Source organism: Pelodiscus sinensis, chromosome 8 (assembly GCF_052426305.1).
Source record: "Pelodiscus sinensis isolate ZL-2025 chromosome 8, ASM5242630v1, whole genome shotgun sequence".
In the NCBI taxonomy this organism is placed as follows: Eukaryota; Metazoa; Chordata; order Testudines; family Trionychidae; genus Pelodiscus; species Pelodiscus sinensis.
The window spans coordinates 20,320,033-20,346,957 of record NC_143059.1 but is presented as its reverse complement, the minus strand read 5'-3'; the positions used below and the strand labels follow the sequence as shown (position 1 = coordinate 20,346,957).

Sequence of the window (26,925 nt, the reverse complement as noted above, 5' to 3'; positions counted from 1 at the left end):
CACCACTATGCACCTCCTGCCCTTTGCCTCAGAGCTCCCCCTGTCCTCTGGGTGCCTCCTGAGTGCTGGGCAGGGCAAGGGAGGAAGAGGAGCAGTGCTGATGTCAGGGTGCCCTCTCTCCCACCCTGTATTCCATCTCCATAGAATGGGGCAGAGGGAGGGTGCACAACAGGGCTTGGGATGGAGGGAGTTTTCTGGCTGCTTTGGAGAGTGGTGCAGGACAAGAGCAGAGGTGAGCCTACCTTAACCCACTGCACGGCCACCCAGGAGCCGCCTGAGCTAAGCAAGGTCCAGCAGGAGCCAGCTCCGAACCCCCTCGTCCCCCGCACTAGAAGCCCCTGCCCTAGCCCTGTGCACCCTGGACCTAATTTCCCTTACAAAGCCTGTACCCTGAACTCCCTCCTACACCCCAACTCCCTGCCTGAGATTCAGCTCAGAGCCCCTCCCACACTCCAAATCTCTTAGCCCAAGACCAGAGCCTGCACCCCAACCCTCTGCCCCTGCCTGGGTGAAAGGGAGGGAGAATGGGAGAGAACTGGACACAATACTCCAGCTGAGGTTTAATGAGCGCAGAGTAGAGCGAAAGAATGACTTCTTGCGTCTTGCTCACAACACACAAGTTAATGCATCCCAGAATCACGTTTGCTTTTTTTGCAACAGCATCACACTGTTAACTCATATTTAACTTGTGGTCCACTATAACCCCTAGATCCCTTTCTGCAGTACTTCTTCCCAGACGTTTTCCACTCTGTATGTATGAGACTGATTGTTCCTTCCTAAGTGGAGCACTTTGCATTTGTCTTATTAAACTTCATCCTATTTACCTCAGACCATTTCTCCAGTTTGTCCAGATCATTTTGAATTATGACCCTATCCTCCAGAGCAGTTGCAACCCCTCCCAGCTTCATATTATCTGCAAACGTAATAGCTGTGTCTAGACTGGCATGATTTTGCGCAAAAGCGTCCGCTTTTGTGCAAAATCTTGCCTCCTGTCTACACTGGCCACGAGTATTTGCGCAAGAACACTGATGTTCTAATGTATGAAATCAGTGTTTCTTGCGTAAATACTCTGACGCTCCCGCTCAGGAATAAGCGCTCTTGTGCAAGTGTTCTTCCGCAAGAGGCCAGTGTAGACAGGCAGCCAAGACATTTTGCACAAAAGCAGGCTAAACGGAAAAAAGCCCTAGTGGCCGCTTGGATGCTCCGTACCTGCAGGCAGCTCCCAGACTTCCTGGTAACCCGAGACCCCTTAAAGGCAGACGTAGCCTGCAGAGGCCACGAGGCAGAAGCCTTTCTGCTGCCTCTGCAGTGAGCTCTGCCACGCAGCTCCTGCCATCCCCAAAAGGCAACAGAGCAGGATGGCAGCTCCGGGGGGGGGGGGGGGGGGGAGACAGTCACCCACACCCCCAGTGCAGGAGGCCCCACGGGCTGAAAACGGAGGGCCCCATCCTGGTCCCAGGGGGAGCTGGAGGCCCTACTGGACCTCTGGGAGGAAGAGGAGGCCCTCTAAGACACACGCTCCCGTCGCTGCAATGTGGAGATCTTCAACCGCATGGCCCAGGCGCTCGCCCACCAGGGACATCTAGCCCAGGCCCTCGAGCAAGTCCGGGCTAAGGTGAAAGAGCTGCGCCTGGGCTATGTCCGGGCCAGCGAGGGCCAGGGGGCAGGAGCCGATACCTGCCCCCACTACCAGCGGCTCCACCGCATCCTGGGCCAGGCACCACCCCAGGGACAGTCCGTCCCTGTGGACACATACATGTGCCCCATCACCACGACCAGCGAGGTGGGGGAAGAAGACGACACCGCCAGCAGGTCAGAGGACGAGGCCAGCACTGTGACCCTACACGCAGAGGCCCCCTCTGGCAGCCCCGATGTCTCCCGTGCGTCCTCAGAAGCTGGGGAAGGATCCACAGGTGAGTGTTGCACTTGGCACTCAAAAGGGCGGGGGGGAGCCAGGGGCCCAGAGGGGGGAAGGGGAGAGAGCGTCACTCAGGCCGCATGAGCTACACGCTGTGTAGCATTAGCAGTATGCAACACGTGCAACCACGTGCAGCCTGGTGACCGAGCGGCACGTGGCCGTGGCAGGCAGCTCCAGGGCAAGCCTGGGACCGTGGTGCTCTCACACATCCGGCGGGACCAGGGGGAAAGGGTGGATGCCGGCTGGAACCAGCCAGGGCCCCAGGGGCTCAGCCCAGAGCCCGCACCTCTGCAAGGGTGCAGCACGCAGAACAGCACACTGTCCCATGCTTGGCTGTGAGGCACAGCCAGCTGCTCCTGAGAAAACCGCAGCATCACAGCCCTGTGAGCGTGGCCCCCACTGAGCCCCTTGCCTGCTCCCGGTGCCTTGGCTGGCCCCCTGAGGGAAGTCCCCACTGCGGCCACACATGTTCCTGGGCTACATGTGTGAGGGCTAGCAGGAGGGGGAGGGAGAAAGCGCTTGGGCCGGCCCTAGGGCCATCTGAGTTTTACTGCAAGGATGGGACACTCCCCAGTCACTCTCCTGGTTCCGTCCAGGAGACATCCCACGTGATGGGGATGAGAGCCCAGACCACGTCTTCCATATGTGCTCCCAGGCACTGTGTGGGGATTCATCTAGCTCCCTGTCAAACACCAGTGATTAGCCCAAAGCCTCACAGCCTCCACTGGCAGTGAGTTCCACAGGTTAACACAACACAAGTGCCCTCCTACCCCCCAAGGGGTCAGGACACAGACTGGTGGTTACAATACATGGAGGAGGACCCTACTCCAGGGGCGCTCCTGTATGCAAACATACAATACAGGAAGGTGGGGGGTAACCGAGTGGGCCCAAGCCACACTACTGTGGTGTCACCTGGGCTCAGGGGTGGAAGGCATGGGGTGTGGGGACAATGATTCGGCTGCCCGACTGACCCATCCTTTCTTCTCTTCCCTGCAGCAGGACCAAGCACAAGCAGGAGACCCTCCAGCCCTGCGGCAGCAGCAGCAGCAGCACCCCTGCCCCCAGCCACCCAACCACCAAGGCAGCGGGTCTGGCAGCGGGAACAGCTCCTTCGGTGCCACGTGCAGGCCATCGAACGCGTGGAGGCAGCCATCACGCGGTGGGTGGAGGTGGACCTGCAGTGGCAGCAGAGGCCTGGGGCTCCTTCCAGGCCCAGTGCATGCGCATGGTGGATGCCATATCCACACTCACCGCACACATTGGCCATGCCATTCATTATGGCATGGCCTTCCTCCATGCACCCACCATCCCTCCCATAGCAATGCCTCCTGCTCCCGCAATGGCCCCTCCTGCCCCTGCCCCTCCTGTAATGGCCCCTCCTGCTCCTGCCCACCTCCCCGTGCTGCCTGCCCCAACACGCCCGCACCCCCATGTGCAGGTCCACCCCCGCAGAAGAAGTCGCAGGGGCCATCCCTCCCAGCAGTAGCTCCTCCCCCTTCCAGTTAAAAGCCTCCTCCTCCTCCCATCCTACATCGCCCCCTCCCCATTGTAAATAAAAAGTTCCAAGTTTGTGTTAAAAAAAAAAAAAACCTGTGTTGTTGTTTATTGGGAGGTAAGGGGAGGGGATGAGGGAAGCGTAGGGGATGGGAGGGAGTTGTAAAGGGAGACAGAGGTGACCCTACTATGGGGCCTGGAAGAACATGGCCGTCAGGGCCTCCCAGATGTGCACCCCATCATGGTGCAACTGGCGGAGGGAAGCTGTGCGGGGCTGTTCATAGGCCTGGCCCTCGCCTGCCATCCATGCCTGGAGGAAGACCTCCCCCCCTCCGCTCCACGAGACTGAGGAGCACACAGCATACGGCCACTACCTCCAGGACATTCTGCTCACCCATTTCCAGACTGGTGAGCAAGCAACGGAACTGGGCTTTCAGACGCCTGAAGACGCACTCCACTTGGTTGCAGGCCCAGTTGAGGCGGTCGTTGAACCGGGCCCGGTTGTGGTCCAGCCGCCCCGTGTAGGGCCGCATTAGCCAGGGCAGCAAGGGGTACGCCTCATCTCCCACAACACATGTGGGCATAGGCATGGGCATGTTCCCGACAGTAAATTCCCGCCGGGGGAAGTAAGTGCCCACCTCCAGCCTGCCAAACAGGCCAGAGTTGCGTAGGATGCGGGCGTCATGTGCCCTGCCGGACCAGCCTGCATAAATGTCCAGGAAGCGTCCACGGTGGTCCACGAGGACCTGGAGTACAATTATACCCCTTTCTGTTTCTAAAATGGGCCGCTCGATGCTCCAGAGCACAGACGGGGATGTGGGTTGCTTCCAGGGCTCCCCCGCAGTTGGGGAACCCGAGGGCAGCAAAGCCGGCAACCGTAGCCTCCACATCGCGCAGGAGAATGACTCTCGGGAGCAGGACGTCATTGATGGCATGGACAACCTGCAGAAGGGTGCAGAGAAACACAGGGGAACAATTCACATAAGGCAGGGTGAGTGTGTGCTCCCTTGGCCCCCCCCCCACTGTGATGCCCTCTGTGCTCACCCCCCCCCCCCCACACACACACACACCATGGCCTCCTTGCCCCATGGCTCCCTCCTCCCCCACCAGCAGGCCTGTGCAAAGGAGAGATGGCCCAAACCCCTGGATGACCCAGTCTGGAGTCTTGCCTGCCCCTGAGCATGGAGTGCAACACCCTCCCCCCACCCCACTCCCCACGGGACTTACCTACATGATGACAGCACCGATGGTGGATGTGCCCACCCCGAACTGGTGTGTCACCGATCGGTAGCTATCCGAGGTGGCCAGCTTCCAGAGTGCGATGGCGACCCTCTTGTCAATAGGGATGGGTGCCCGCAGCCGGGTGGTCGTTTTCTGGAGCACAGGGGCGAGCCAGGCACATAGCTCCAGGAACGTCTGTTTTCGCATGCGAAAGTTCCGGAGCCATTGCTGGTCGTCCCATTGCCCCAGGACCAGCCGGTCCCACCAGTCCGTACTGGTGTCCAGTCTCCACAATAGCCTCTCCATGGTAGGGTGGGGATGCCACAGGGATGCCATGGCCTCCCTGGTGAGGGAGTCCAGAGCGATCTGCACCTCGAGGTCCTGGTGGTGGAGTGCAGCAGCCTGGAGCACAAGCTGCAGGCACTCCAAAGTGACCAGAAGGGGCCAGAGCAGGCACAAGGCCACCTCTGGCTCCACGGCACAAAAAACAAGCTAGATCAAAAAAATCAGCCAAAGGCACTAAAAGGCACAAAGCGGTGGTGTCCAAAAAGGCAGAGGGCAACCACAACAACTGCTACGGCTGTCAGTCCCTGCAAGAGGTCCTATAGCACGCAGCAGGAGAGAAACGGCTGTCCGGGGAGATACTTTTGTGAGCCCAGTGGAGGCAGAGAGTCCCCTGCATCTGCCTCCTCCCAGGATTGCCCCCCCCAGAGGGAAACCAGCGCGCGTGCCTGCCCCGGGGCCGATCCCCCTCCCCCAGCACATGGAAGTCCCACGTGCGCTTGCCCCAACCTTCCCGGTGCAGGGAAGCCCCGCGCGCACCTGCCCCGGGGCCGACCCCCCACCCCAGCGCGCGCACCTGCCCCGGGGCTGACTCACCCCTCCTGTGTGGTTCAGGGCACTGATGCTCCCTCCCACAGTACACCTGGGAGAGCAGCTACCGCACTGCCGGAAGCGCCGGATGTGGCGCTAAGCTGCGGGACCTTCTGTCCATCCCCGGGAAGCCAACACTACCTCCATTTTTACTTGAGGTAGGTAGTGGGGCTTCTCAGCGGTGGGAGGGGCAGACAGGACACCTCATGATCGACTGGTCGAGGCCTCGCAATCAACCAGTCCATCACGATTGACCTGTTGGTGACCACGGGCCTAGTTTATTGATAAGAATATCATGCAAAACCGTATCAAATGCCTTACTAAAGTCTAGATATATCACATCCACTGCTTCTCCCTTATCCACAAAACTCATTATCCTAACAAAGAAAGCTATCAGATTGGTTTGACATGATTTGTTCTTTACAAATCCATGCTGGCTGTTACCTATCACCTTATATCTTCCAGGAGTTTGCAGATGAATTCCTTAATAATTTGCTCCATTATCTTTCCTGGCACAGAAGTTAAACTGACTGGTCTGTAGTTTCCTGCGTTGTTCTTATTTCCCTTTTTATAGATGGGCACTGTATTTGCCCTTTTCCAGTCTTCTGGAATCTCCCTTCTTTCACAATTTTTCAAAGATGATAGCTAAAGGCTCAGATACCTCCTCTCTCAGCTCCTTGAGATTTCTAGGATGCATTTTATCAGGCCCTGGTGACTTGCAGACATCTAACTTTCCTAAGTAATTTTTAACTTTTTTTTTTATTATTTTATCTTCTAAACCTATCCCCTTCCCACTAGCATACACAATGCTAGGCATTCCTTCTTTTTTGAGAAGACTGGAACAAAGAAGTCATTAAGCATCTCTGACATTTCCAAGTATCCTGTTACTGTTTCTCCCTCCTCACCGAGCAGTGTGCCTACCCTGTCCTTGGTCTTCCTCTTGCTTCTAATATATTTATAGAATGTCTTCTTGTTTCCCTTTATGTCTGTAGCTAGTTTGAGCTCATTTTGTGCCTTTGCCTTCCTAATCTTGCCCCTGCATAACTGTATTGCTTGCTTATATATGTCCTTTGTAATTTGTCCTAGTTTCCTTTTTATGAGACTCCTTTTTCATTTTTTGATCATGCAACATCTCCTGGTTAAGCCAAGGCAGTCTTTTGCCATACTTTCTATCTTTCCTATGTAGCGGAATAGCTTGCTTTTGGGCCCTTAATGCCCCTTCAAAAAACTGTCAACTCTCTTCAGCTGTTTTTTCCCTTAGTCTTTCTTCCCCATGGGTCCTTACCTACCAGCTCTCTGAGCTTACCAAAATCTGCCTTCCTGAAATCCAGGAAGGCAGATTTTGGTAAACTCAGGGAGCTGGTAGGTAAGGACCCATGGGAAGCAAGGCTAAGGGACCTTGCTACTTCAAACCCCTTGGCACCTTGGGTTATATATATGCATGTGTATATGCCAATGTATGTATAATTTATTGGGAGGGGGATAAATCTTAAACCAATTTTTGGATTAGGGAAAGGCAAGATGTCTCTGTAAAAGGAAAAAGAAAAGAACAACTTTTTCCCCCCTTTAAGAAATAACTCCTTCACGGAAAGCCTATCATCTCTCTTCACCCAGATTAGAGGTCTCCAAGGAAACTGTTAAGAGGTCTACTCACATCTGGGACAGTACTGGAGGTTGAAACACCCTATTAATAAGAAAGAGAAGTATTCCAAAACAAAGGTAGACACTGAGCCATGAGCAGGAAGCTGGCTATGTGTAACCCTATGAAAAGAGGAATGTCTCAGCACAAGTCTCATAGGAACTCTTCACTGGATATATAAGCCTGGCTGGAAAGCAGACCCAAGTCTAACCACTTTATAGAAACAGCAGCTTTCAATTATGTTTTTAAAGCTTAGCAAGCGTTTATATTTGTGTGGCGTTTCTGGTTTTGCATCTATGTTCTGCTAAGAACACAGTCATTCTGCCATGTCAAAATGTTTTTAAAACTTAGCAAGCGTTTATATTTGTGTGGCGTTTCTGGTTTTGCATCTATGTTCTGCTAAGAAAACAGTCATTCTGCCATGTCAAAATATCTCACTTGTCTACTGTTTCTTTTTAGTAATGCTCAGCTTCTTGTCAAATGAGCTGTTATTTCTCAGACAATATCAGAAGGCCCAGACTGTTGATCTGGATCCTACTGTGCTATACTCTGCACATACAAAATAAAAATGAAAAGACCAGGCCATCAAAAAATTCACATTCTGAAATGTTTGTGTGGGGACCCAAGCTGGCTATCCAATAGCCCCAAGGAACAAATTTAGCCCAGTAATTTTTTTTAGTGGAGACAAGGCCAATTAGAAAAATAGTTTCATCTTGGGATCACACTAATATTTAAACATAAGAAGGGGAACTCATCAAATAGGTGCACTTGTATTGATATCACCACTGGATCTTCCTGGCGCTAAATCTCTCACAAGGCAATATTCACTATAATATTCCACAAGACAGAGTACAGTTTCAAGTGCTTCCACTCGTGCTTTCAAGACCAGAGAATAACTGTAAAGTAGAGATGTTAAATATCGATTAACTAATTGAATAGTCAATGGGATTTCCATCAACTATTTGATTAGTCAATAAGGACTAGTGCACGTTCTACCTCTGAAATGTATAAAAGCCCCAGTGAGGGCTCTTGTACATTTCAAAGAGGAAGTGCCACTGCTACACCCTTGCTCCTTCCCATGGAGCTGGAGGGAACCAGCTTTTAAGCGGCTCCCCCTCAGCACTCCCTCCTATTTTCCCCCCACTTGCTACTTTTTTTGTGATAGAGGCAGCAAGGGGGGGAGGAAGTGACTAGTCAACTAATGTGTCAACTATCCGATAACCTTTTGCTTATCGAAGAGTTGACTAGTTGATTATCCCTTACATCCTGATGGTAAAAGTATATTAAAAGTATCCTTTAATAAAGTATTCTGGTTACATTTAAACATTCATAATAAGCTGAACTCACTTTTATAGTTTTAAATTTAAATGATCCATTATGTTTCAATTACTGAAATAACTTCCCATTTTTTACAAGAAATTGTTCAATTATCTAGGGATGTCGCAAAATACATTTTTAAAAAACTTAGTCCAAAAGAAAGCATTTGCTGGCTCTTTCTAAGGGACCCAGAAATAAGTCCTTGTATGTTAAATTGTTTATGACATTTCAAAATGTAAGTTACCAGATATGGTTATACACACACACCGCACTACAGGCTCCACAGTTATATTTCATTATTCACAATTAACATGCCAAAAAAATTCTGCCTGTGTGTATTTGTATTTCTAAAGTCTGTTTACCAAGTCCTAAAGATTTTGTAAAGTTCACTTCATGTTTTTGCACATGGATCTGATTAAGAACAGATTTTTCTCTCATGTCTGATGTGCATATAACGCTAAAGAAATCTTTTCTTTAAAAAAAAAAGCGTACCCACATGTATCTAAAATTTATGGGAAAAGCTATTTTTTCAGATTCTCCTCTGCCACATAAAAGTGTTTATATAAGTTTTGTCTATATCCAAAATTCCTATATGCAGACATTTTAAACAGCACTAATTACACACATACAAACAAAATACTTAACAAAAACAACAAATATTTTATCCTTGTACAGCATTTTTCACCAAGATTACACAGCAAAGAAAAGTAAAAGTAATTTGATTTCCAGTCTCATGTTCATTCATATATTCAAAGGCCCGAAGACACCATTGTGATTATCTAACCTGACCTCTTGTATGACAAAGGCCACAGAACTTCCCCAAAACTAATCTCTAGAGCAAATTATTTAGAGTTTAGACAAGTATTTAACTGAATTGGTTAGCAACCAATGTTATATCCACTAGACCAGTGGTGGGCAGCGTGGAGCCCAAAGGCTGAATGATCCCCATCGAGGTTCTACGTGTGACCCACAAGACTTTTTTTTTACCGTTGCCTATGCTGATCAATTGCCAGATTCCACTAGTTTCTGTCCACATTGGGTTTTTTTCCTACCAATGTTACTAAAGTGACACACACATAAAACAAGGGTATGCGAAGGCAGGCACATGCTGATTGCACACAACAGTGACTGTGGAAACTCTGTGCTCCCTCTGGACCCAAATACTGCTACATTTCATTTGGCAACCCCGCAAATTTTAGGTATGCACGCGCAGTTAACAAAATTACTCTATCCAGTCTTGGTTACAACAATCTTGCACTGAAGGAGGGCCACTCATGCGACCCACTCACAAGCCTAAGTTTGGGCATCTATTTTGCAAATATCAGAATTCCAGTTTATGCTCAATAGAGCATCTCAATTATCTTAGCATACAGGTCATATGCAGTATCTTCAGAATGCATCTCAGAAGACTAAGGTTTTCCATAATATTAAAATGCTTCAATGCACCACTTAATTGAAATAATACCATTTACTTTGAAATTAAGTACATTTTTTTTTACATTTCTTAAGACACTTGGCCTTAACTTGCTAAACTTTGTGTTCAACTGTAATATAAATATTTACACACTAAACAGAATAGAGCCAGTAAAAACAGATATACTCAAGGCTCCTACACACAATGTTATTTGTAGGATATGACAGATTAGATTATGCCATCAACCGTGGTTGGCAACAGATAATGAAAAAGATCCCTGATTAATAGAGTGAAAAAAATATAAATATTAAGCAACATCGAAGCAACACAACTCTAAGTTATGAAGAATAAGACAATTTAAGTCTTTTTTAAACTATAGAAATATGTATCAACAGTAATTTTGGAGTAGCAATCTTAAACTTCACTACTGATACAGTATAAAATAAAGAGAAAACCCTAAATTTCTCTACAACAGGAAGGTAACGTGACAAAAATTAAACTTAAAAACCAACAAATGGGCTGGTAGCACTTTATAGACTAACAAAACATGTAGATGATATCATGAGCTTTCATGAGCACAGCCCACTTCTTCAAATGACCAGAGTTTTGAGTTTAGGATGTGCAGACCCAAAATAATTAGGGAAGAAGGGGAGGGGACAGAAAAAAAGGAGGGTGGGCAGGAAACAAGGAGTAGAGGGTATGGAAATATCAAAGGGAAAAACAGGAAGGTACCTGAAGATTGGGTAGTTAAAACAAAGCGGATAAGAATCAAAGGCAATAACAGGAATCTACACATAGAGCTGTTTGCACGTTCATTGACTGTTAGATTGATAGTGTCCAAACCATCCCTCATCACAATTGGGGCCATTAGCATGAGAACTGAACTTGTGGATGAATTGTAATTCCAATGCCTCTCTGTGTATTTGGCTAGTAGAATTAAAGATGAATTACAGGCCATCAGGATGAGGGATGGTTGGGACACTATCAACCTAACAGTCAATGAAGGTGCCAACAGTTCTTTGTGTAGATTCCTGTTATTGCCTTTGATTCTTATCTGCTTCATTTTTACTACCTAATCTTCAGGTGCTTACTGATTCCCAGTTCTGCCTTCCTGTTTTTCCCTTTGATATTTCCATACCTTCTGCTCCTTGTTTCCCACCCGCCCTTCTTTTTTTTCCCCCTTCCCCTCCCTCCTTCCTTCTCCCCTATTTATTTCGGGTATGCACATCCTAAACTCAAAACTCCGGTCATCTGAAGAAGTGGGCTCACAAAAGCTCATCATACCATCTACATGTTTTGTTCGTCTATAAAGTGCTACCAGCCATTTGTTGTTTTTTAAGTTTATCTTGTACAGACTAACTCAGCTACCCTGGAAGCTTGATGATAAAAATTAAGTAGCTATACCTGGATCTTTGATAGTTTCATTATTTGTGAAATATTTTTCTGGACTGTTACAGTACCTCCAAGCAGGATATTTTAAACCAAAAGAGGAATTTCAGAATTAGTTCTATTTGCTGATTTCATGTTGTGCTTGATAGTTTTACTTAATTATTTAAATGCTGTTTAATTCAGACCAGATCTATCTGGTATACTTCTAAATTCCAGAGGCTTAGAATCACCTTTAATCTCAGATGAAATTGTTTAAATAACCCTCATATTCAACTGTTAAGTGAAAACCTCCTTACAAAAAGTTAAAACTCATCACTTCCTTCTAAGGATAAAATTTAATCAGTTGAATCCAGGGCGAATCCAGTGCCCTGACTTCCCTGATCTGCCAAGGCGCCAACATAGAGAATCTGCAAAGGGTACATTTGTTTTCTTTGGCAAGTCACCTTCTAGCTACAAAGAGCAGATATTAAATAGAAAGCTGAACTACTACATGAATCAAATTTTTATACAAGAGAATTATAGATTAGTAAAAGAATGAACTGTTTTGTTTACATATGTACTCAAATTAATTCTTTCTTAAATGTTTTAAAAATGAAAAAGACCTTTTCCTAATCCAGTAATTTCACTACTGGTTTTATTTTAAAAAAGCCAAGAGTTATTTTTAAGTAGCTCCATTCCATTTTTACACTTAGTATCACACACCCCTCCCCCACCACACACACACAATAATGGCCATGAAGGAAAAATAGGTCAGCTTCAGAGTCTAACATGTTTTACAGTACCAAAGCATACTTCAAGAGAAATCCACTAACTTCACAGATACATTTTTGAAGCATACACATCTACTTTTGATGAAAAATACTGTAGAAAAATTAACAGATCCTTCAATACATTATAATCTAATGAATGAACTTTAGTGTGCTGATTACTATGTAGTTTTCATTTAACTCAATTCTTAAAAACAGTCTTTCTTCCAGATCCTCTTAATGGAAAAGTGAATTAAGACTTTGCGAAGACTCCTAGGTCTGATCTGTAAAGAACCTTAGCTAATGCAAAAATGGAAGGCTCATGGTTATCACATTTTCCCAAGAGGAAAAAAGGCAAGAAAAGAATGTAGGGTTGGTATCTGCTTAAATGAATGAAGGGTTTTCTCTTTGTAAGCCTAGTTGCCACACTGAACAGTTATATTTCACAATCTATTTTTACAAATCTTCTGTAGGAACAGCTGATCTCCCTGCGTGGCTCAGCCATGAAAGCAATGAACTGAAAGTGTCATGGCCATGGGAGCGCAGTTCTGCTATCAGGCCACCAAAAGGCATATCTGGTCTGCTTTTTCCACCCAACAACATATGACCCAGTTGCACACTCTAAGGTAAGCACCAACCAAATTGGCTCATCTACTTCCAGCGTCCCACTCTAATAAAGTGACAAATATATATTCCCTTACAACCCGCTCCCTGAGGGGAGGGAGGGAGGGAGGGGTCGGTCTCTGTCTCTCTCTCACAAACACACACACACAATTTTTAAAAGTGAACAACCCTAGCATAAGCATTATTGGTTTATCTGACACCACAACACTAAACGAACAACACAGATTTTCCACAGACAGGATGTTTGAAAATTCTTGGTGATCAGGGGAGGTCTCAGATGATAGGAAAAAAGCAAATGTAGTGCCCATCTTCAAAAAGGGGAAAGGAGGAGGATCTGGGGAACTACAGACTAGTCAATGGAGTAGGTCCGCAAGGAATCCATTTTGAAACACTTGAAGTAGAGGTGATCAGGAACAGGTGACATCGATTCGCCACAGGTAAATCATGCCTGACCAACCTGATTGCGTTCTATGGTGATATAACTGGCTCTGTTGATATGGGGAAAGCAGTGGATGTGATATACCTTGACATTATCAAAGCTTTTGACACAGTCTCCCACAGTCGTCTTGCCAGCAAGTTAAAGAAGTATGGTTTGGATACTGGAAGGTGGATAGAAACTGGCGAGATCATCGGGTTCAACTAGTAGTGTTCAATGATTCAATGTCTGGTTGGCAGTCAGCATCAAGTCAGTCCTAGGGCAGCTATTGTTCATCATCTTCATTATGGTTTGGATGAGGAGATGGATTGTTCCCTCAGCAAGTTTGAGGATAACACTAAGCAAGGGGGAGAGGTAGCTATGTTGGAGGGTAGGGATAGGGTCCAGAGTGACCTAAACAAATTGGAGGATTGGGCCAAAAGAAATCTGATGAGGTTTAATAAGGATAAGTGCAAAGTTCTTCACTTGAGACAGAAGAATCTCAAGCACTGACAGAGACTGGGGACCGGCTGGCTAAGTAGAAGTTCAGCAGAAAAGGACCTGGGGATTACAGTGCATGAGAAGCTGGATATGAGTCAACAGAAGCTGGATATGAGTCAAAAGGACTACTGGCATATTGGGGTGCATTAGGATAAGCATTTCCAGAAGATCTAGAGAAGAGATTATTCCCCTTTATTCAACACTAGTGAGGCCACATCTGGAGTAGTGTGTCCAATTCTGGGGCCCCCATTACAGAAAGGATGTGGACACAGTGGAGAAAGTCCAGCAGAGGGCAACAAAAACTATAATGTCCTCCAGCCCCCTAACTTACAAGGAGAGGCTGAGGGATTTGGATTTACTCAGTATACAGAAGAGAAGAGCAAGGTGAGATTTGATAGCAGCTTTGAAGGGGGATTCCAAAGAGGATGGAGAGAGGCTGTCTCAGTGGTGACAGATGACAGAATGAGGAGCAATGGTCTCAAGTGCAGTGGGGTAGGTCTAGGTTGCACAGTAGGAAAAACTATTTCACTAGGAGGGTGATGAAGCTGGAATAGGTTACCTAGGATGGTGGTGGAATCTCCATCCCTAGAGATTTTTAAGTCCTGGTTTGACAAAGGCCTGGCTGGAATGATTTAACTGAGGTTGGTATTACTTCAAGCAGGGGATTAGACTAGATGACCTCCTAAGGGTATGTCTACACTTGCAGCCTATTTCGGAATAAGGCTGCAAATGTAGGCATTCGGAATTGCAAATCAAGCCCGGGATTTAAATATCTCGCGCTTGATTTGCGTCTTCCCGGACAGGCGCCATTTTTGAAATTTACAAGCCCGGAATAACTGCCCGCATCTACACGCGGAAGTGAAGTGGGCATTTGAAATAAAGCCCTATTTCGAACTACGTGTTAAACCTCATTGCAGAAGGAACAACAGGTAGTTCGAAATAGGGCTTTATTTTGAACGCCCGTTTCACTGCCGCGTGTAGACGCAGGCAGTTATTCCAGGCTTGTACATTTCAAAAATGGCGCCCAGCCGGGAAGATGCAAATCAAGCGTGGGATATTTTAATCCCTGGCTTGATTTGCAATTCTGAATGCCTACGTTTGCAGCCCTATTCCGAAGTAGGCTGCAAGTGTAGACATACCCTTACAAACATTTGATTCTGTTCTAGGAAACTTATACATTATCATCTCCTCTTTCAACTCATTCAGATATTTCATCACAATCTAGTAGTTCTGAATACTATCAATGTTCATAACTCTATGAATTAGATGCAGGAGATGGGAACTTTGGAAAGGAAGGTATGTCTCAAAGAATCCATCTTTTTGACTTGCACACTTAATCACAAACACAGTTCCTGATACTAGATCAGTTAACTGAGTGGGAAGTCTATAGACAGCATATTCATTATAACTTTCATATATGTAGAACTAAAAACTATTTTTAATAAATTAAAATATTTCAAGTACAGGCAGTCCCCGGGTTACGTACAAGATAGGGACTGTAGGTTTGTTCTTAAGTTGAATTTGTATGTAAGTCGGAACTGGTACATACTGTAGGGGAAACTCTAGCCAAACATTTCTCCAGAGCTCAGTTTTATTCTCCCACACCTCACTTCCCTCAGTCCTTTATTCTCAAGCTGAGGTGTCTGCTGAGAAAAGCCGCTCTGCATCTCCCTGGTCTGCTGGGGGGGGCGCTAGCTTCGCGTCTCCCTGGTCTGCTGGGGGGAAGCAGCTAGTGCGGGGTTGCCTCACCCTGTTTGTAAGTAGGGATCCGATGTAAGTCGGATCCATGTAACCCGGAGACTGCCTGTATGATATTTAGAGCTACAGAGCATGCCCCTCACTATTTTCTACCATTTATCATTAAAGTGGATGTTTCCCTATTGCTAAGAAGCACTTCACAATTAATTCTGCTATACAAAGGTCTGAAAATAACAAGTATGCTTCATTAGTAAACAGCAGACAGGGACAGAGCCAAGCAGCCTGAAATAAATACTCAAAACACGGCACACTTTCCAATGGAAGTACAGATTATAATATAACCAAAAGGAATGTGCAATCCAGCAATACTTAACTCAGCAGTTCATGCCAAACCATGATAGCCTGTTGTGCTACTAAAAAAAAAAAAAAAAACACACAGAAACTTGAGCAAGTGATATTACTACAAATGTTAACAACGGAATGCAAGAACATTTTTAAACTACAGGTCACCAAAAATCATTTCATATATTTTTTATAGAAAAGTCCAGTCAGCACATTTGGAATTTGAAAGCTTTGAAAATTATCTAAAACCTTTCTGGCTACATATATGTTAACACCACAGTAAATGCTATTGGATAGGTTCAGCTTACCACACTATTATATCTTTATCCAGAATGGAAAATTGTTCCTTTATACAGCGTAATTTAGGTAGCTCTCATTATTATACTTTTTTTTTTTAAAAAAAAAAAGATTCTAATTGTGGTAAATTTCTATCTTTGCCAATCAGTAAAGCATCTGGCCCCTTAGGTTAAAACATTTCAAGATAAAAAAAATACTGAAAAGGGTGGTGGTTAATCAATTTTGTTGCACAATTTTAATCCAGCTTTTACTATATACATTTCTAGAGAATGTGTCAGCCTTTCCGCACTTTGTGGGAGGAATGAACAGGAGCTGCTTCCTGGCCCAAGTCTTTGCAGAGCTCATCAGTTCCCCCTTCCCTTCTCTCTGGCTCCCATGTGACTGGAAACAGGTTGTCCCTTCCTGCTCTCACAATGTCGAAAGGCTACTGACACCTCCAAATGCTGATGACCACTGATATAATCCAGCTGCCTCCTGTCCATAATACCAGGAAGGGGTTAAACCTGATTGCAGTGGCTTGAGCAAGCCCAGCCAAAGAGGTGACTGAGGGAGAATGGTGCTTTTGGGGACAGAGCAGCCTGGTAGTGTTAGTAGCTATTTGACACAGTGGAAGCAGGAAGGGATCCTGGGTGGGGTGGGTGAAGAGGATGCTAAGCCTCTGCTTGGGGAGTTGCAAAGGAGCCTGCAGAGTTGGGATGTGAACAGGCGAGAAATCACTTCTACTGCCTGTGCCTCTCCAGAGATTAGCTGAGGGCCAGTGAGGCTTCCACATGCCAGCTCTGTGCGAGGCTTCGGCCCATGCAGGGTGTGGCTTCTCCTTATCTGTGCCTCAGCCTGGAGTCTTGCTTGGGCTTTTCCAGGGTGCTGGCCCAGCCAGAGGCAGTTGGGAAAGCAAAGAACCTGCTGGTCATTTGTTGGTGAGCTGAGCACTCTGACCTATATCAAGGGAGCCAGAGAGAAGGGAGGGGGCAACTGATGAGCTCTGCAAAGACTTGGGCCAGGAAGCAGCTCCTGTTCATTCCTCCCACAAAGTGCTGAAAGGCTGCTAAGCCTTCTGTGGGCACATTCTGGTGTGAACTCAGGTGGAGGGGCAAGGCATGTGGCCCTGCAAGTCCCCACCATGTGTTGCCCCAAGAAGACACGGCATCAGGTACCAGGAGAGGCGGGTCTATCCCATGGGCCCAGCCAGAACACAGCACATAGAGGGTCGAGCCAGTCAATCATCCCTCTTCTGTGTGTGAGAGGAGTATGGGAGTGAGTGAGTGTGACCTATCCCATTGTGAACCCTAAAGATAAGAAGGTAAAATGAAAAGAACCCAATGATGCAGTATTTTTTTTTTTTTTAAACAGGAACTCAATCAATTTGAATGTTTGTACTGCATGATTCTGATTGATTACCATTGAATTGCTTGAACAGGAGTAATTTTATCAGGTGTCCCACATTCAACATAGGTATATATTAGGGTTGTTAAACAGTTTAATATGGTAACCGTGTATCTGCTAAAAATCTTAGCGATTACATGCACTGCAGGCTGTAGCGAAGTCTCCCTGGAAGCACAGCAGGTAGCCCTTACCCACCCAAATCCCAGGGAGGACGCTTCGCTGCCCTGCCACAGGAAAGCTGCCTCTATGTTTTTGCCACCCCTGAGTTAAGGGCCTCCGCAACCCGGATCTGATCCACTAAGCAGGTTTATCCAGCCTGCGAATGCCCTACCAACTCCCCTGTCTCCAGGTCAATCAAGGCCTGGATATGGGGGAGCGCACAACATCTCCTCCCCCCATCAGTGGCACATGGTGCTTAGAGTCAACCACCAAAGTTAACTAAGTTCCCTGCACCCTTTCAGGGCGGGGGCAGGGTGTGAGAGACTTTGTGTGCTCTCCCCACCCCCAAGCCAACCAAGGCCTGGGGGCAGGGAGGGAAGCGCACAAAGTCTCCTCCCACCCTGCAAGGGGCATGCAGGGCTTAAAATCAACCACCATCTGCTGCTCAATTGGTGGTTGACTAAGCACCGCATGCTTCTTGGACGGCAGGGAGCAAGAGATTTCCTGTGCTTCCCGCCCCGACCCTGATTGACCTGGGGGAGGGGAGCGCACATGAAGTCTCTTCCTGCCACCGGGGTGCGGGTGCCTAGAGGTAACCACCAGCTGTTCTGAACTGCTGGCAGAACTCTTGGGGGGGGGGGGGGGAAGACTTCACACACTCCTCCTACCCCCAGGCCAGTGAGGGTCCGTGGGCAAGGAAGCACAGGAGTGTGCTGGCCCTGTCCGGGGCCACTTCAAAAATTTCTGAAGTCCCCTCCCCATCTAAAATTATTGCCCATCCCTGGTTTAACCGATACCATTGACAGTTGGTTAAACTCTGACATTCCTAGTATATATGGTCACCATAGAAATGTATTAGCAGAGAATACAGTATTATCCCTGAAACAGAACCAGACTATTTTAGTAAGATGAGGGCCTGAAACTAAGCCCAGGTATCACAGGTCTGATGTGAGGCCTAGGAACAATAGCCAAGACTTTGCTCAGATCAAAGTCAAGTTACGAGCAGGAAGGAAAGCTTAGTTAATAAGATTAGCATAAATAAGATAGAGGGTATCAAAACAATAGAGGTCAGTTAGAGGTTGTAAACACATTTTAGGAGGATGCTAACACAAGGAAGGCTCCACTAAGACACATCCAACCTCCTCCCCAGCATACCGACCCAGGATCATGACCAGGTCTAAACTGACAGCATGATGATCAAATCTCCTTTGTATGAAGTAAGGGAGGCAACTAAGCAACAGGAGGTAGAAACCTGATACGTCAGGAGTGATGCATAACTTGTTTGTACCTTTGTATAAAAGTGAACCCCAAAGAACTGTCTTTGTCCAGCCGAGGGGGAAGTGTGTTATCCCTGGCACTGACTGAGCTGAGTCCATTGTAATGGGCATACATATATTAGCCTAACTGTAGACCCTTTGGTCTGGGGAAGCTAGGACTTTACATTGTCTACAATAAACCTGGCTGGGTGCATTCGATCCTTATCTGATTTTGTAGTCTTTGGGAGCTTCCTTAAAGTCTGCTGTGTTGACTTATTGTGGAGGGTCAACACAATAAACGGGAGCAAAAACATGAAAGCACACAGCTGAACAGTTACCATCACTGACAGAGCAAAAACCTGACTGCTACATCTATTATAGGAATGTGGTCTGTATAGGAAGAAAACTTTCAAAGATCTGTATGTTCCTTATCTAATTAATTATAACATGAAAGATAGAGAATAGAAAAACCAAATACCTTGTTTGAATTGCTGCTGACGTATACAATATATCAGACAAAATCATGCAGAGTAAATCCTGAACAAAGCTGTCTCCAGATTTTATTTTCAGTAAAATATTAATTCAAAATACAAATGGAATCTGATCATTTAGATGTAACTTTATTAAGTTGAACTGTTGGAAATATTAGAGCTGTCTCACTATTAAAGTAGACCAGTCAGAAACAACTGATATTTAGATTACAGGAAAGTATCCCCATTTTGTAAGCATTCATTCTTGTGAGCAACGAACACTGCCAACCAGCCAAGGATAAGTAACCAGATGAGAGAACCTCAGAAGAAAAATTGTGCTCACTGGGCATTTGGTAAGAGAGGAGATAATGAAAAATGCTAAGCAGAACTACCAGAGAAGTATGAGAGATGTATATAAACATTTCAGATTATTCCTGAATGAAACGTTATAATCAATGCCTAAACAAGAGTTAAGAATACCTTAGTTATACTTTTTACAAAGTCTGTATACGTCCCTTTTTGAAAATTAATCAAGAGAGACCACAAACTTAGGAAATCATCAACACAGAGAGGGCAAGTCATGTTTGACATTATACAGACTATAAGAACAGATCAGACCTCGGTACTACGGTTCAAAAACATCATAAATATACAAGATACATATATATTATATACCGTACACATGTATGCAACATTCAATAGTTGTGTAGAGGCATGACATAGAAGGCACATTTTACCTTTCATCGTATTACAAAATGATTAATGATAAACTAAAAAAATAAGTCACCCAATATAAGGCTATATTTTGGAGTTTGCTTGTTTGTGCTTTGTTTTTCATTTATTTATTGCATTCACTAATTTTAAGGCCATCTTGGCTGCAGATGCATTCATAGCTACGGTCAGACTAAATTTTTGGACAGCTTTTTGTAAGTTTAATGTTTTTCATTTTTGTATTAGTGTCCAGCTGTTATGGACACACACAAATAATTAAGAAAATCATTCCAAAATATTACGTTAATTAAGCATTCATTAAGATTTAGTTAACTGCAGCTACATCAAATGTACTACGAAAGATTTTCTTTCAATGGTATGTCACTACCAAAAGAATCACTGATAGACTGTTTGACTCTTACTTCCTTTCTGCAGAAATAATCTCTCTCTCTCTCTCTCACACACACACACACACACACACACACACACACACACACACACACACACACACACACACACACACACACACACACACACACACACCTACCCACCCACCCCAGGGATATAAAATAGAGTTTTTCTAAATATTTTAAGGATATCAAGCAAGAACATTGGGCTATTGATATGTTTCTAAGGCAGTACAGTAATTCTGGTCCAAATATCATACCCTGGTAAGTCAGTTTATACTTTTAATGGATGGTCATCTTTAACACACACACAAAAATCAATGTCTAGAAGCCAAAACACAGTACTGTGAACACAGATTACTGGGTATTATTCTCATCTCTGCCACTGACTTGCTATGGCACTTTGGCAGTCACTGTCTGTGTTTAACTCAGCCATCTATAAAAGTAGCATAGCAGGGTCTAGACATTTTATTTGTATTTGTAAAGTACTCAGATACTTAGCTAAAAGTACTGAATCTCATTAAAAGAGTACAAACATCAACACATCTTTAATTTAAGATGCAACTTTACTCCATGGCATCTTTTCTGAATTTTTCCACCAAACTTAATTCTAGCAATCTGATGGAAGAAGACAAATATAATTTATTATAGTCTCTATTCCATTTCCTAAAAATATTTTCCACTGCAACAATACCAATTTACTAGAAATTAATTCAATATGATGAAAGTCTGAGTTTTTACATTTACAAAAAAAATCTTGTTATTCTGAATTCAATATGCTATTGTTCAATACACTAATGGGTGGAGGTACAATTTAAATGCATGCTAGGCTAAAACAACATAAAATATCACAATTTTTGCGTTAAGTTTTACGTATGCATTAACCATTGGATAGGACAGCTACAGAGTCAGTATGGATTAGGTTTATGAGATCTGTTTTACCCTCCCACCCTTACCACCTTAGACAGTAAAAAGACAGGCTGTGGGATGAGGTAATGGAAGTTTATGTGGTGGGGAAAAGTGAAAGAAAACCTTCAATTTTCGTACAGCACTTTTAACTTGTGACCTTTCTTCACAAATTCTTCCTCTTTTCGGTGTCTGTGCAATTTACAAAATGTATGTTTTATGACATCTTTCATAGGCACAAATTTAGAATTAGTTCAGTTACTTATGACAAAAATTGTATGCTTCTCTGCACTAGTTACTCTATTACATACTGAGATTTCTCTTCTAGTAACAAAATATTAACTGATTAAACATTAACCTACCCCCTGTAGAGAGAATCTCATTTGAAACAAATTCCAAACATTATAATCACCAAGTTATCCCAGTTTTGGGGCAGACAATCCAGTTCACCAGTTATTTTATTCAGCATCCTCTTTTTCCCTCACTTACCCCACTCCTTCAGACTACTACCAATGGTATTAACAATATTAAAATATAAGTTCTGTGATAGTCATGATGAGTAAAACATTGCCAGGAAACTAATAGAGCAATTCTAGCTGACAGATTCTTTAAAAAGTAAAAATAAAAACCCTACACCTTTTATATTTAGAACCTGGTTAACTATTGGCATAAGTCTTGCTAAAATAAAATGTTTCATCTAAAACATGTCCAGAAATATAGTGCATTTATTTGGAATTCACATCTTCCTTACCATGTCCTCAAGTTCTATCATTTTTCATCTTTAATTATTCTAAATTACAACATTCCAAGTACACTGATTATAAATTATCAGAATCCAGTAATAGTATGAAACCAGATTTTTTTTCCTTCCATTTTGTGTTCCTGTTGTCAAAGATTACATTTTCTAACCTTGCTTACTCAGTTACGCAGTGCACTTTCAAGTAATTCAGAAGGTAATAAAAAGCACTATGTTTACAGGCTTAGAATGACTGATCCCATGCATAAAGAGAAATATTTTCATTTGTGAAATAATATATGAATGATGAAAAGCTCTCAGTCTTCTGTTATGGTTTTTGACAAATGCAGCCTTAAGAGTTAAAAAAGAATGAAAATAAAGTACTGTATACAGTATTTAGAGTATCACACAATAATAAGTGGCACAAAATTACATGGCTTGCACAGGCCATGATAAGTGCATGCTAATAATATACTCCTGTTCCTCCTCTAAAAAAAAAAAAAAAAAAAAAAAAAAAAAAGCTAGATTAACCATCATGTAGGTATTGTTCTAAATATTTAAGAAAGTAAAATAGCACTTTTTAAAACTTCCATAATAGCTCTAATTCAATTCAGATATGCTTTAGTCTCACTGAAATGTAAGTATAGTTTGCAGCTCAGTTTGAATAGACCAAAAGATATTCAAAATCACTAAATATATTACACAACTGTGAAGGAGACACCCCCGCTACATCTGCTTTAAAAATAATACTTTCTATTCATGGTATTTTTTTCAAAATTTTTCCTTCAGTTTCATAGAGGGGGGACATAATTCAAAACATCTTGGAACAAAATCACATGAAATAATAGTCAAATGCATAAGAAATCCTAAAACCAACATTAACATTATCCAACACAGTCACATGAATCTAATAGATTACTGTTTTCAAAACTAAGATCTTTTTGTTTAATTAACCTTTAAATTGTTTGCCTTAAGAGCATTACATTATTTAGGTGTATTGTTTAGTGATATGGTATAAATAACATATCAGTACAAAAATCTAGATCAAATCACAATTTAAAGGACTCGGATATTCCAAAAAAAATCCAGAAATTAGATGGTTTCGTGCAATTCTGAAGTCTTCCATTTTATGAACATCCACTTTGCTATGCAGCAAAATACTGTCCTACTTCTAAAAAAAAAAAATCTGAAATGCATTCCCTGAGCTGCAAGGACTAAGTATTTCCAGTAGCCCAGAACATTCAAGATTGCCTCCTACTCTTCAGTGTTCACCGTAAAGCAAAGCTTTATTTCAATACCAGTAATTCTAATAGCGTTTATACTTAGGGTGTTTGTGATGAAGCAGCGGAGCTGCGACGTAGTACCGTCAGACAGACTTTGACACCTGTATTAGCATTAAGAGAGATTTGTACGAACTGAGGGTAACCCATTTTGCACGAGGGTCAGATGAAGGCAATCCGCGGCTTCATGAAAGAATCCCTTGCAACCCCTGCGAGACCGGACATCTTCGGAAAGCAGAGCTCATCCACATCTGGAATGGGACGTGCTGGGAACGGGCAGGGGGTGGGGAATAGGTTTCAGAGCCAGGGTATTGCAAGCGCCCTCTCTCAGGACCGTTCCTCGCGTCCCGGGCCGCTAGAGGAGAAGCGCAGAGCGGGACAGCCCAGCAAGAGCAGACATGCTGTCCCCCAGGGGTCAAACTGCGATTGTCCCGGGTACTGGGGGGCCTGCGGAGGCAGAGCCTCGGGCGCTCCGCAGCGGAACAGCCCCTCCCGCCCTTGTCTAGCAAGCGGCAGGCCCCGGGCCAGTCGCTGGTCACCCCCGGGAGGACCCGCTAGAGCCACTGCGGGGACGCGGCTTTCCCGACGCCCAAGTGCCCGCCCCCGCAGCAGCCCGGGCTCGGGAGGTAGCGCGCCCCTTTCGCGGCCCCAGAACGGGGGCTGGGCGGGGAGCCGGCTCCCCCACGCCACGCCGCGGCGCGAGCCCCGCTCACCTTGCAGCATGGCCTCCAGCTTCTTCCTGTCCACCCGGAATCGCTCCTCGCCCCACTCTGGGCTACGCAGGGGCCGCGGGCCGGCCGCGTCCTCCTCGGAGCCGGGCAGCGGCGAGTCGGCGCTGCGCTCGCTGTTGGAGCCCGGGTCCGAGAGCGCCTGCGGCAGGTAGCCGCTCAGCGGCTCGCACTGCGCTGCCATGGCGCTGCCGGGCCGCCCTTGCCACAGCGCCGAGCCCCACTCGGCCGCTTCCCCGCCGCGGGACGCTATCTGCCCCCACAGCCTCCTCCGCGCCTCATCCCAGCCGCTGCCTGCCAGAGTCTCGGTCCCAGCGCTGCTGCCTGCGCCCGCCTCTGCCTCCGGCTCCCTGCCGAGTGCGCCAGTCTCGGGGCCGGCCTCGGCTCTGCGGCGCCCCCACCCCGCCCGCAGCCCGCACAACATCTCCGCCTCCATGGAGCCGCCCGCGGCCCGCCGGGAGGGGCAGGGGATATCCCCGGACGGGGGCCGGCATGCCGAGTCTGCGACCCCTGCAGGGGGAACTGGCGTGGGGCGGGGATGACCACTCGGAGACACCTCAGCCGGATGGATCCCCACCCGAAGGGAGACAGCCCTCCTGGAGCCTGCGGGTCACCCCATTATGAGGGGCAGGAACGGAGAGCACCATCCCACAGAGACCCCCATCTCCATGGGGGTGCCGGGAACAAGTTACAATGGGAGTACCGGATCTCCTCCTCCGGAGGAAACGCCCTATCGGGAAGGCAGAGATATTCTTATCGTGGGGGGAAACCCCTTCATGAGTTGGGGATCCCCTGGAAAAGGGAGTGGGAGACACCATCATTGGTCAGGGGTATCATCCCAAAACGACCTCTCATCAGAACATGAGAATTCTTATCCTGCATGGGAGACACCAACTCCATCATGAGGCAAAGGGGTCCCCATTCTGTTGGGGTGAGTAGTCTGTCATGGAGAGTAGGGTGAGCTCCACCCTTGGAGAAAATGAGCTAGTAGGATTTCCCAAACCCAGGGAAGACATTCCTCTCATGAGGCAGATAGGCTTCCAATTCTGGGTGCACTTCATCATGGGGTATCTATTTTAAGGGAGACTCTCCACAATGGGCATAGAAAAATCCCTGTTGGGGGAGAAGAGCCCCCATAACAAGAATATGGGTAATTCCCATCACAGAGGGGAGATATCCTATCATGATGGCACAGGGCTCCCTATCCTGGAGGGAGCCACCCATGGGGTTAGAGGGATTTTCATCCCAGAAGAAGGGGCAAGAGGATTCCAGCAAAAGTGGAGACATCCCATTATGAAGAAAGAGGGGACTCTATACCCCCACCTGGGGAGATGCTTCATCATGGGGGCAAGCAGAAATAGACATCTCCACATAAGTCAGCAAATAGGATTAGGAGCATGGGGAGTGAGGACTCTATGTCAATATGATTACTGATTGCAGGACTGGGTCTTTTTGAGCAGTAAACACACATTTTAAATGTTTGTAGAATCAGGACTTAAATGACTATATTGTTTATCAAAGAAAAGAAAATGAGCATATATTATGATGATATACAATGATAAATAGAGAAAAGGTTAGTTGCCTGGGTCTTACTTAATCTGTTCCAAAATACACAAATTAAGCAATGATATAATTAAAGGCATGGTCCCTCCATCTAAACATTAAAGACCCAACCTTCATAAAACATACTCCTACTTTACATTTGCAGTTTAGAAAACCCAAACAGTGCAGAACATATAACAAACACCCTGAAAGTGACTTCACTTATCCTGCATAGGAGACACCAACCCCATCATGAGGCAAAGGGATCCTCATTCTGTTGGGGTGGGATTTGCATTGTTGAAACTGAGACACATGCAGAAAGTAAACAAAAAACATTATTAGTGGGACATAAACTAAAGTTTTAAATACCTTTCACTTTTAGTATTATTGTAACTTGTACATTAAGGAAAATATTTCTTTACAGCACCTGGGGACGTAGCAGGTGATGCAAATTAGCATAAGAAACTGGCTCAAGATTTTTAAATTCAAAATGCCCCGTTAAGCAAATAGCTTATTAAGGTTCAGTATATACAATGAGGTTTAATAATATACATTATTATGAATAAGAATGTATCTGTTAGGATTGAATGCTAGTTAGGATTTTAAAAGGGTTATCAGGGAAAAAGGGAAAAAGAAAAAAAGCTATATAATAATATACTCAGGGCCTGTCTACATGGGAAAGTTTTAATAGTATAAGGTAAATTGTGATTTAATATATGTCTTTGGAAAGCAGTTTAAACAAAGCTGAGGAAAAAAAGGCATTCTTATTGCAGAATAGAAGTATCCACGTAGTGGGTTAAACTATGATATAGCTACAGAGGTTTAACTATAGTGTTATAATTATGCTAATGTAACTAGAAACATTTCCCATATGGACAAGCCTTCAGCTGATGTATTTGCTCTTCCACAATGTGTGTTGTGGACTGAATTCATTATATGCCAGTAGGCAGATAAAATGGATGACTTAAAATACATTTTCTGTCTCTAACACCTGTGATTCTAGGGTATGATATGATGGGAGATCCCAATGGTGGTTGGCAATCATTTTGATGTTTTAAGATCTGACAGTAACTTTTGAAACCACTGGCTGCAGAGTTTTGTTATTTTGTCCATAGTCCCTGGCTGGTCTAGAGAACATTAATGCTGCTCTAGCATTCCTTTCTTTCTTATCTGTATTCTGTTTGGGGCAAGAGTGTTTTCCTTGTTATTTGTTTGTATAGAACAGTAGTCTCCAGTCTTTTTAACCATAAGTGCAATGTAAGATCTACCTCAAACCCAAGTACCCTTACCCCGCTTCCTTCCCTACCTTCTCTGAGGCCCTACCCATGCTCCTACCCCTACACCAAGACATCACCCTGCTCACTCCATTCCTCTTCCTCCCCAAATCTCATTCACTTTCACCAGGCTGAGGTAGGGAGTTGGGGTGCAGTCTCTGATCTTGGACCAAAGGGTTCAGAGT

General features: G+C 45.3%; 1 protein-coding gene across 2 annotated transcripts in view; it reads right to left on the bottom strand.

Moving 5' to 3' along the window:
* BICC1 (BicC family RNA binding protein 1) overlaps nucleotides 1-24,392 on the bottom strand; it is a 242,065-nt gene extending 217,673 nt beyond the window's left edge. Inside the window, exons 1-2 of one of the 2 annotated variants that reach the window (XM_075934849.2) lie at nucleotides 23,910-24,045; nucleotides 23,239-23,462 (exon numbers count right to left, since the gene is read on the bottom strand). Coding sequence is in view for 1 of the 2 variants with exons in the window: in XM_075934848.2 (XP_075790963.1) it covers nucleotides 23,910-24,360 (451 nt within the window). In the remaining variant the exon portion in view is untranslated. Of the gene's footprint in view, nucleotides 1-23,238; nucleotides 23,463-23,909 lie in introns of both variants that reach the window. The other variant, XM_075934848.2, reaches the window with a different exon arrangement.
* Between the last annotated feature and the right edge of the window lie 2,533 nt (nucleotides 24,393-26,925).